General features: G+C 43.5%; 1 protein-coding gene across 1 annotated transcript in view; it reads right to left on the reverse strand.

Annotated features, from left to right (window-relative positions):
• The window catches only part of ZCCHC2 (zinc finger CCHC-type containing 2), an 87,030-nt gene extending 83,347 nt beyond the window's left edge, over positions 1-3,683 (reverse strand). The window contains exon 1 of the mRNA XM_069100245.1: positions 2,656-3,683. Within this exon, the coding sequence (XP_068956346.1) occupies positions 2,656-3,657 (1,002 nt within the window). The 5' untranslated portion in view covers positions 3,658-3,683. The remainder of the gene's footprint in view (positions 1-2,655) is intronic.
• Between the last annotated feature and the right edge of the window lie 8,439 nt (positions 3,684-12,122).

The following is a 12,122-nucleotide window of genomic DNA, read 5'->3' on the forward strand; positions in this document are numbered from 1 at the left end:
CCCCCCCCCCCCCCCCCCCCCCCCCCCCCCCCCAGAGCAGGAGAGAAGAACAGAACAGAGCTTACATAAAGACTGACTCTCTCAGCCCCCAGCTCTCTCCCAGCCAACCCGAAAGGGGGCGGGGACCCAACTACTCTTATCACGTGACAGGAGAGGCCCCCGCCGCCATCTTGAGGGGGAAGGGGAGAAGCCCCGCATGGACACCCATTGCTAATCGCCATCCACCCCCACCTCCGACTGTGCCACAGCAACACGTGACCGGGGCACACCCGCCCCATCCTCTCTGCCAAGGGCACTTACAGTCTGGGACAGATTTCAAGCCCCTCAGGGCAGAAATCCATGAGGCTTAAGGCTTTTCCTCCCAGACAGCCAAATAACTCCTCAAACCCCCCTTCCCCTCACCGACCCTGGCTTCGCCCTTCTCCTGCCCTAATCCAGCTGGCAGGAGAGGGCAGAGGAACAGCTGTATGGGCTCGGTGGCCAGTCAACCCCTTCCCATGAGGAATTAAGTGACAAGAGGATGGAACTGCTGTCATGGGACCAAGAACGATTATCCTCCGGGCCCCTTCCTCATCAGAATATACCAGGGCGATGAGAACGTTATTCTGAAAAGTGGATGTGCCTGAACTTAAGATAAAAGTAACGTGTAGGGGGAGGCACACTTATTTCTCATAAGACAAGTTTGAAAACCACCCTCTAAAAATGATCACCTGTAGTACTAAATAACTCAGTTGCCTCTTCCCACAAACACAGCATAGAGGGTACTTCCTGAAAATTAATGACTTGCTGAAATTAATGGCAGGATGCCCAATACAGATCCATCCAACCCTCTCCCAGCTAGTCACTGGTTGCCAGGAAATGTCTTAGGTTGCAGTCAAGATTTAAAAAATAGTTTACTTTTATACTGCATTTCTTTCATCCATTCTTCTCCCAACAATCCTCTCTTCCAAACTATCCCGTAAGAAATCAAAATCAAGATTAATTATTGGTCAATTCTGGGGACAAATCTAGGCAATTCGTTATCAAAATGCAAGCTCCTTGAAGGGAAGGACCATGTTTTACTTCAAACATTTCTGACCACAGACTCTTGCTGCTTAACGATTGCTGATGTGAATTTGAACATTTCTCTGCCAAGTAAAGCCTCAAACACTCAAACTATTTTTTAAGTGCTGGGGGATATTAAAATGATTTTGTCATCATCTGTATCCCTTTCCTCAAGATTACAACTAGGCTTGCCCACACCCCCTAAATCTGTGATACTTTAATTTTCCATACAGACTAAATTCTAAGAAAATGTCTCATATATTAAGTATCTGAGAAGAAGAGACATTTTTAAGGGGAAAAAGTTCAGCCACCTTTATTTCCCAGGACAAAATTACTTAACAATCCATGGTAAACAAAAAAACATTAGTATGACCTCATACCCCCATTTAAAAAATACTAAGGAACTTCTGAGAATTAAAATCCAAGTAGCAAACTAGTCTTAGAAAAAGAGTTAAATGATTTTATAAACTTCCTGTACATTACATTCTCTTTAAACTTCCAGGCAACGAAAAAAAATGCCTCTTTAAGAAGCCACAGAAAGGGCCCAAACTTACAAAGTCCTTTTTGAGTCCATTTGGCTTTTTTGCATGAAAAGGTAGAGTACTAATGATGAGATTTAAAGCGATCAAAGAGGTGGAGAAAGTGTTATGAGTAGTCCAAGAAGTAAGTTTTGTTAAGTACTAAGTCACTTAAACTGTAACTGGAATACTGCATTAGACTACAGTTTTACAAAATTGTATATGAAATCAATTTTAAAATCAAAATGTTTAAAAGTGGCCCAAATGCATTCTCCACAATCACACCTGGATTGCTCATTAAGATCCTTGGGAAATGACATTTGTGCCTATATGGTAAAGAACCAACATATGGTAATGGACCCAGTGTGCAAAAACTAACCCAATTAAAAGCTGCCAGTGCTCCAGGTTATGCCCAAGTGAAAGAAAACAACTAGTATTTTTGTATTAAGTTTTGTTTACTTTATAAGAGTACACCGAGCTACTTCTATTTGAAAAGAATAAATTAACACTGAATTTTTTTTAGACTATTAAACTCTAATTTATATTAGGCTGTGACGAAAGTCACCCCATTCTTCGGGACAAACAACACCTTGATCCTGTTGGTTGGACACACCAGATTTCATTAAAAAGTCATTTTGATGAGGGATATAACAGGGCTCTTAAACGTGTACTATAAAAGGTTAAATCTACTTGAAAGGAAGTCAGTAGGGAAGTTAAGTCTCCTAAGGAAGCTTTCTCACTGAACCCTTAGGGAGGCTCAAAAGACCAAAAAAAAAATTGCAATGGAACCTCCAAAAGAGATGCGGGGGGCCTAAGCAGGGATCCCCATTTTTTTCTGTGGCTATTCTACCACAGGAGATGATTTCTAGAGTTTTCTGTTATGGCGGGTGGGGATGAGAGTGGTCGAATACATGAAAAACAAGATTAACACTAAGAAGTCTCTAGGAGAAGGAGAGTGGGAAGAATACTGGGGTCTATGAGCTGCAGGTTAGTAAGGATGTTTTTAAGCAGAGAAACAGCAGCACCATATAACTGGACCAGAGGCTAGCCCTCCCTCTCCCCCCGCGTCCCTCCCTATAAAGAAAAAGTCTACCTGGGCCCTGAGGGCAGGGAAGTTGCACTCTTCCCCGTCTCCATCCTCCTGGTCCCCGCGGAGGGCCGTCCGAAGCCGCTCCAGATGCTCCCTCAGGGTGACCCGCTGGTGGAAGGAGAAAGCCGGGTGCAGAGAGGCCATAGTGAAAAGCAGCAGCAGCTCCTCCTGGGCCCCAAACCCTAGCCCGTCGGCTCGGGGCGCCGCGCCATTCCCTTCCGGGCCCCGCTCCTCCGATCTGTCCCCTTTCTCCTCGCCCGGCTCGGGGTCGCTGCGGGCCGGGGCCGGGCGGCTGCTGGCGCCGCAGGCGACCACGGAGCTGAAGCTCTTGAGCACCGAGTCCACCTGCGGCAGGAGGCGGTGCAGTCGCCCGGCCGCCTCGCGGTTCTCCGACCCCAGCAGCGCCAGGTAGACGATGAGGCGGGAGCGGACGGCGGGGTCTCGGAAGTCTCCGAGCTGCCCCGGGTCTGTGAGGCCGTTGGCCTTGGCCTCCGAGTCCCGCAGGTAGTGGTAGTCCTTGCGGGCCAGGTCCTCCAGGCACGAACCCAGGAAGCGCAGCTCCAGCGGGTTGCACAGGTCCAGCAGCCCGCACATGAACTCGAGGCGCTGCGCCGAGCCCAGCACCAGCCCGAACCACTCGTACACCCGCTCCTGGTCCCGGAGCAGCGAGGCGGGGCCGCAACCGCCCTGCAGAGACATGCCCTCTCCGGCCGCCGCCGCCACGGCCGCCGCCCCGCCAGCAACAGGCGGCCCCGGCAGCAGCAAGCCGCGCAGTGGGCCCGACCGCTCCCGGAGGCAGCGCCCCCCGGGGCCCAGCGGCGCCGGCGGCAGAGGCGGGCGCACCGCCGGGTGCAGCGGGAGGTGACAGTCGCGCCGGTGAAGAGGATCCTTCACGCCCATCCGCCCGTCCGCCTCCGCCGCCGCCGCCTCCTGCTCCTCAGCCTCCAGTTGCTGCTGCTGCTCCTTGGGGTGCGTCTGCTTCAGGGGCAGTTTCATCTTCAGCATCCTCGGCTAAGGCGGCGCGGACATGCAGGCGGAGGCGGAGGGGAGCGTGTGCGGGGGGAGGTGGGGGTCGGGGAGACGGCGGCGGGGCAGCAGCAGGCGCGCGGGAGCCGAGGGCCAGGGGCGCCGGAGAGTCAGGAGCCGAGCCCCTCCATGCCGCCGTCTCCGGGGTCCGGGGTGGGGGAGGGGTCGAGGGGAGGCCGGGGGCGGGTCTCCCAGCGGCTGGGAGGAGGTGGCTCCGGCAGCCGGGAGGGGTGGCGGTCCCGGGCGGCGGTGTCGTCGTCGTCTCCCCCCCCCCCCCGGGGCGAGAGGGCGGGGTGTTCCCGGCTGCGGGGCGGGCAGCGGCACCCTCCGCTCTCGGGCTCCGTGTCTCCGTACGTGTGTCTCGCGCGCTCCCTCCCGCACGCGCGCACACACACACACACACACACACACACACAGACACACACACACACACACACACACACGGCGCTGAGGCGGTGGCGGTGGCGGTGGCGGAGGCGGCGAAGAAGCGGCTTCCCCCACAGGCGAGCAAGGACTGGGCTGTAGGAAAAGGAGGGGAAGGGAGGGGCGGGGCGGGGTAGAGGGGGCGGGAGGGAGCGATGGACGCCGCCGGCATCCACGCACTGGCTCTCTGGCCAATCAGCAGCCGGAGCTGGAGGCCGAGGCCGCTGTGCGTCACACCCATCGGCCTCTGGAGCCGCCCGCTTCCGAAGGCCCCGCCCCCTCCTTACTCCTCTGTCGTCTCCCTCGACCCCCACCTCCCGGCTTCCGCGCGGTCCTAGATGGTTAAGTATTCCAAGAAGAAGGAAAGCGTGCTAGGGAAGGGAGACGGAAGTGTGGGGGGTAGGGAGTAGGAGAAAGGTGTGTACGTGTTTGTGTGACCGGGGCTGTGTGTGTGTGTCTGTGTCACACGTTATGTAAGAAGTAGGGAGTTTCACTCGTCTGGCCTGTTGTCTGGTGCCCTCCACGCAGTTGCGTCGCATTTCTGCAAGCTGTGGTTGGTCTCAGAAAAGCCGGGAAATTCTACTTGTTCCCCTCAATTCCTTGCTGCTGCTGCACCTTCCACCTCCTCCCAGGCTTCACCAGCCACCCCCACCCCCCCATCTCTGGGAGCGGCACAACTCTGGATCCATTTGCAGCGCATCCTCTCCTCCAGCTCCCTACGTCTGGCAGGAGAAAGGGTTTCTTCTTTTCTGCAGGAATGCAACCTCAGGGCGTACTCCCACATCTTCCCTGGCTCTTGGCTTCTTAAACTATGAATACCCAGATACATCTAACAAGTTTTTAAGAGATTGAGCAGTTTATGCTGAGAAGTTGCAAATACTCAATTCCCTTTCTTTTTGATTGCCCTAATGACTTATTTGCCAGGGCAGACTTTTTTTTCTTAATCTTCAATAAAAGAAGTGTCCAAATTAATAATGCTTGGGTAGTCTACTAAATACTAAATATTCCTAACAGTTCCTCAACTAAGAGATAATGTAGTTGGTATGGAGATTATCAAACTAAAGTTTCCTTTGGTCTATGAACATAGTTGGGAAATCATTTCAACTACTGTTAGGATCCCCAGAGTTCCTATTCGTTGTCAATCTTATCTGTTGAATATAAATCTGTTGCTCTTTCCGTCATTCCAGCATTCAGACCGATAAATAGGTACTATACCTCTAAGAATTGTACAAATCATGTATCTCTCAGAACTGGATTTTTTTAAACTTGTAATATTTTTAACAGCTCTAATATTTTTGAGTATGAAAAAGACAACCAAAGCTTTATTATAATGATGCTCTTTTAAAAATGTTATATGAATAGTTGTCATTCTATATCAAGTAGTTCTGGTTGAAGGCTAATAAAATATATTTTTAGGTTCTTTCCTTGTAATTGATGATTTTATCTACTTTGGAATTTTTTGTCAATGAGATACTGCTCAGTGCTTTGCTGAAGAGGGAATATCAGCTTTGTCTGTATAAGGAAACACTACAGAGGTTTTAGAAGTGTTGCATATAGGAAAAATAAAAATCACTTTGTAACCATTCTGTGAAAGATGATTCTTTATAGGAGTGTGAAGCCTCCTGCTTATTCATCTCACTAACCTCAAACCCTAAGAAACCAATTTAGAAAGCCAAAGGAATTCCTAAGGCCAAGCTAACTAACTAGAGCCTTATCACTCAAGAAACCCTGTATATTAGAGAGGTCCAGAAGATGATGGTTTTTCCTGTTCTTTGTGTGCACATTAGGTGAGAACTATAGATATCAAGAAAGAAAATAACTTTTTATTAAATATTGTTTATTGTATTTTCTTAGCAAAGGTCAACTAGGCCTCCCATTGCCTCTTAAGCTAACCGACAACCTCAACAGTTATGGAACCTTTTGCCTTTAGAATTCCATCTCCTCCTGTGTTTTTAAAAAAATAGAAGGGCTTAAATTAACCCTTTATATGAAACCTTCACTCTCTATGAGCACTTTGATTTAGCAAGAATAATATGACTAGAGGTTTTGCAAGTCATGTAAATAACTATTAGGTCATATTTCTGTCCTTGATACAGCCTTCTTAAATATGTAGCTCTGTCAGAGACTTTAATGTTGCTGTTTTTTGTGGGTAAGTCATGTCCAACTTTTCATGTCCCCATTTGGGGTTTTCTTGGCAAGACATAGTGGAGTGGTTTTCCATTTCCTTCTCTAGGTCATTTTATAGGTGAGGAACTGACACAAAGAGGGTTAAGTGACATGCCCAGGGTCATACAGCTAATAAGTATCTGAAGCAGAATTTTAACTCAGGTCCTCCTGACTCCAGGCTCTATCCACTCTATACACCTAGCTGCCCTGAAGATTTTCATACATCTATCTAGTGGTGAGGGAAAGGGACTTCTAGAGTTTGTATTGTATAAAACTACAAAGCATTTGATATGGACTTTCCTCAACTTTTCATCTATAATCATGACATGATCTATAATAGCATCTTAGTCATCAGATGATTCTTCTTGTTCACCTTAATTTCTTTTTAAAGATTATTAAGGAAACTTCCTCATTTAAACTGCATACTTCATGGAGTCATGATCTCAATATAGATAGTCCCTCAACTCATCCATGCTTTCTATCATCCCATGGGATTCTTATCTATCTTTCCATGAATCATCCCCAAAGGATCTACCCAACATTCTAGAGATATTCCTTTTGTTCTTTTGATATTTTGTGGATAAAAGCACAGGCTGCCCTTCAGTTACCCTTCAGATATAAATGGCCCATCTCCTTTTTCCTTTTTGCATGTCCTACATGTTATCTTCTGTGGCACTTCTGACTTACAAATCATTACTGGTAATATAATATGTCCCACTTAAGACCATCATACAGAAAAGCCTTTCCATTGCCCTTTGGATCACTAGCAATTTTTTTTTAAAATTTCTGACATCCTGCTGTGCTATGATTCACATCATGAAGAGGTTTGTTTTTTTTTTAAAGTTAAATTACCATGACAAACTTTTCCCCCAGGTGATCTGCATTGCTAATTAGACATAGATTCTTTTTTAGTTTTTAGAATGGAAAATACCTTAGTATAAGTGAAAGTTCTGCACAATCTGTCAAATAGTATCCACCCTTATCTCCTCCTATTCAGTCCTGGGCCCACCTACCTCATTGCCTATTTGAACTACCTATCTCGGTTCATCTGGGCCATTTTCCTATTCTAGCTATACTTCTTTGATGGGATATCTTAACATTCTCTCCCTGCAGTGAAAAGGTACTTGAGAAATATTGCTGGATTATTTTTCTACTCTTAATTCCACTTGATTTCTGTATGCCAATTGTGCTTGTATGTGTGTAAGAGTGATAAATAATTTTGTAGTTTTTAAAGCTGGCAAGAACCTTAAACATCATCTATTCCTCTCCTACAAATGAGGAACTGAGGCCTGGAGAAGCTGTAATTTGCTGTAAGTCATGTAGTGGCAACTAGTCAGGTCTCCTGATTACCAGTTCAATTTTATATCATGTATTCTTCCATAATTAAGTTATTTTTAATACAGACATGTAATATGATTTTGACTTTAAGACTTAAATTTTCAGAACAAATCTAGAAATTCTGTTGAAATTTGAAGTGGAGTATAATGTTATGATTTTAAACAAAATATATTTTTTATAGTTTAAACAAAAATATTGTTTTATTAAATGTTCAGTTAAAATGACTTAATCAAATAAGTGCAAGAACTTTTCACAGAAAAAAAGGACAAATAAAATTAGAAAAAAAGTTTTGAAAAATACCTTTTTTTTATAAGACAGGCCTGAGATAAGAAAGGAGTTAGAGTCAGGGGTATCAACATAGTTCCACCTCATGAACTGATTCTGTGACACCAGAAATTCTAGGGATATTGGGATGTGTAATTGAGCAGAAAGGTAGATGAATCTGCCTAAGAAGTCATCTAGTTATATAGAATAGTTATTTTGGAAGGTTCCAGAAAGTTGATTTAGTTTCATGGAATTTGGTTCCATTTGTCAGGAGGACTAGACAGTCAAATCAACTTAATCTTCCCATGTGAATAGTGTCTTTCATGAGTAGATCTATACTTCCCAGGAAATCCAGAAGCCAAGCCAATTTCCAGAGTCCCTCTGTAGTGGTAGTTGGTTTCAGGGAACAACTCTCCACTCTCCAGGTTTTCAATGAACATAAATTTTTCTTTTAAACATGGAAGAAAGGTTTCAATGTAAAATCTAAGAAGAAAAAAGGTTTGAAGAGGCAGAAAGGAAGCCCAATTACATCAGAAGGTTAAAAGATAGAAGAATGTTACAGAAAAGGAAAAAGGACCATCAAACAGTGGGAACTAAGTAATAAACATACAGCACTTCCTGAAAAGGAGGGAACTGGATTTTCTGAGAACACTTTTCATCAATGGGATGATAATGGGGAACTACAGATGTCATCAGCTAAGACATCAGAGCTAGAAGAAGAAGGGAGTAAAAGTGCTGATCAATGACTGTGCATTGGAGGGAAACTAAGTCAGCTACTCATTGATCTGATGTTAATAAAAGACATACTGTCCTCTTGGGACAAGTTAATTATCCAGAATGTGACAGAGAATCTCCCAAGACTTATCAAACCTGATAATTACTGCTTATTTCTGGTGACATACATGAACACAAATGATTCTGCCAGAAAGGAATCTAGAAAGCATTGCTAAAGATCACAAAGTCTTGGACACGAAATTGAAGATCTTGATAGTACAGGTGTTTACTTTCATCATTACTACCAGTCAAAGACAAAGTGAACAGCTTAGAAGGTAAGTGTTAGAAGATAGTGTCATATAATGGGATTTGGATTTCTGAACCTAGCCTAAAACTATAGTTATAATGGAGTGTGGAGTACACTTAACAAGGGCTGATAAAATATATTTTCCTGTATTCCTACAAATATGACTAGAAGGACTTTAAACCAACAAGGAAAAGGGGAAGGTAGAGGGAAAAAATTGTTCATGTGTATCCACCAAATTACGTACCATAAAGAATGACTGCAGTATAGGAAGAACAATAATAGAGATGCCTGGAAGTTCATGGATGATGAAACCCAAGAAAGGAGTCAAGAATAAAACCTACATCTTTAGAAGTTTATACACCAAGGCACAAAGTAACAAGCATGGAGAAACAAAGATCCTAATGCAATGAGGCAAATTTGACTACCACTGAAATTTGATAGAATGCAACCCATTTCTGAAATATCATTCTGGAACTGAATATAAGTTTATCTTGTTTTATTGTGTTTTGCTTTATTGCACTTCATAGATACTGCATTTTTGTTTGTGAGGTTTGGGTTTTTTTGTTTTGTTTTTTACAAATTGAAGGTTTGTGGCAACTCTATTGGCACCATCTTTCCAACAGCATGTGCTATATATATTGTCTCTGTGGTAGTTTTTGCAGTATTTCAAACTTTTTCATCATTATTTTATCTGTTATGATCTGTAAATAGTGATCTTTGATATTGTTTTGGGACCCAAAAATGATGCCCATATAAGACAAGGAACTTAATTGATAAATATGTATGTTCCAACTGCTCCACAGACCTGCCATTCCCCATCCCTCTCCCTCTCCTTTGACCTCCCTCTTCCCTAAGACATCACAATATTGAAGTTAGGCCAATTAATAACCCTACAATGGTCTCTAAATGTTCAAGTAAAAAAAAAGAGTCAATCGATGGGGCAAATTTCACTGTTGTCTCACTTTAAGAAATTATCACAGCCATCCCAAACTTTAACAGCCACCACTCTGATCAGTCAGCAGCCATCAACATCAAGGCAAGACCCTCCACCAGCAAAAAAGATTATGACTCACTGAAGGTTAGATGATGGTTAGAATTATTTAGCAATAAAGTATTTTAAATTAGGTGGTCTGGAACCAAACCCACAATATCTCTAAGACATACCTGTAATTTACTCAAGAGCAACAGAAGATTCTATCTGTATTTCAGAATTGTGTTCAGTTCTGAGATCAAGATTTTAGGAATAACACCGATAAACTAGAGAGTGTCCAAAGGAGGGTGCCAGGATGATGAAGGGCCTTGAGATCATGTCATATGAAAACTGATTGAAGGATTTGGGGATCTTTAGATTGGAGAAAATACTTATTGGGGTCATATTATAGCTAATTTTAAATCCTTTGAGAGCTAATATGTGGAAGGGTAATTAAATATGTTCTCTTCAACTAGAAGCAGCAGGTAAAGTTGCAGAGCAGTAGATTTAGGGTAAATATAGAAAAAAACAAAAACTTCCTAACAAAGCTATCTCAAAGTGGAATGGGCTAGTTCCAGAAGTAATAGGTTACTCCCTCAATGTAGATTTCTAAGCAAAGGCTGAATAATCACATATCTGGGATGTTCTAGAAGGGATTCTGGATAAGTAATGTATTGAACTAAAGGTCTTCGAGGTCCCTTCTAACTATGATAGATATGTATGCTTATTATTGGGACTTCCGAAGATTTGATATGATTCAGAAGAGATAAAAGAAAGAAATTCTAGACCATCAGTTTCCACCTAGCATTTCCTAGTATTGCTATAAGGATTAGGGAAAGAACACTGGATTTTGAAGTAAAATGATCTGGACTGGAATCCCAGCTTTATTACTTACTCTGTGACTCTGGCCATGTAACTTAACACCATTGGTCCTTTGTTTTTTCTCAGATGGGTAGACTGGATGATATAATCCCAATTCCTTTCCATGTCCTTTGAACCCATGTGTTTGCTGGACAATTGCTTTGCTTTGTCAAATACGAAATACTATCAGCTTATTGCTGAACCAATGTCCTTCATTCTTAAAGAGGACAAAAATGACATCACTATGGCTAGAGTCAAGTTACAGTGTGTCCAATTGTGGCTGATCAGACCAATACAAGCTCTGAATGTTTTACTATAGGTTAGGCACAAATAGTCCATGTGAATATTTAGGATAGATTCTCTAAATTTTCACATCTCGAGTTTCTTTTGAGCTACTTCAATTCTGCTTTGCTCATAGATCACAGTACCTTCTCTGATATCAACATGTCATGCTGGGCAGTCCTGTGTCATTGTCTACCATGTCACACAATCAGTTCCAAAATTCTTAAGAGAGACTTTGAGAGAGTTTTTGTATCACTTTCTGACCAGTTCTCCATCTGCCTTCTTACTGATCCAAGAATCCTATATCTCTCTAAGCTTCTCTTGTACCTAACTTTTTATGGAATTAGAGATGGATGAATTATCCTGATCATAAACCTGTGGAGTTCTCATTTTTCATTTAGCAACTTCTGAATTTCCCCATCATTTTCATCAAACCAGTCTTGATGTTTGTGAGTGTTCAGACCCAGATGAGATATTGCAGTGCTACATACCAAATCTCTGAAAGCTACCCACTCCTTGTCTTCTCCACTATTGCTAACTGTGTGTTGGCTCAACTTTCCCTCCAAGTTAGCAACAAACTGTTCTGTCTCAGAGAAGAGCTCTAATCTGTTGACATTAATTCTTCTGATAGTCCTTTTGCCTTGAGGTCACTGTTTTTGTTGAATGTGAATGTTTAGCTTGGAGAGGATAAGTCTATGATCAGTCCAGCACTCTGCACCACACATTGCCTTCATCACTCTCACATCCAGTCTGTCTATTCTCTTTACAATCACTTAGTCCATTAAATGCCAATGTTTGCTGCAAGGGTGCATCCATGAAGTTTTATTACATTTAGGTAAATGGAAGACAGTGTTGGTGATGAGGTCATGAAATGCACAAGTCTTCAGTAGTAATTGACCATTTCTGTTGCTGTTTCCAACTCCATTTCTCCCTAGGACTCCCTGCCAAGTCTGTAGTCTGAGCCTACTCTAGCATTAAAGTCACCCAGAATCATAAGCTTTTTGGCACGTTGATGATAAGGGTCTCCAGGTCTTCACAAAATTTTTCTTTGACCTCATCAGGGTTCATCATGGTGGGGTCATAGGCACTGATGATGGTGGTGTGATATTTTCTTGTAAG

The sequence above is a fragment of the Petaurus breviceps genome, unplaced genomic scaffold, assembly GCF_028583685.1.
Source record: "Petaurus breviceps papuanus isolate PSGF00001 unplaced genomic scaffold, PetGlider_PUasm1.0 38, whole genome shotgun sequence".
Taxonomy (NCBI): domain Eukaryota; kingdom Metazoa; phylum Chordata; class Mammalia; order Diprotodontia; family Petauridae; genus Petaurus; species Petaurus breviceps.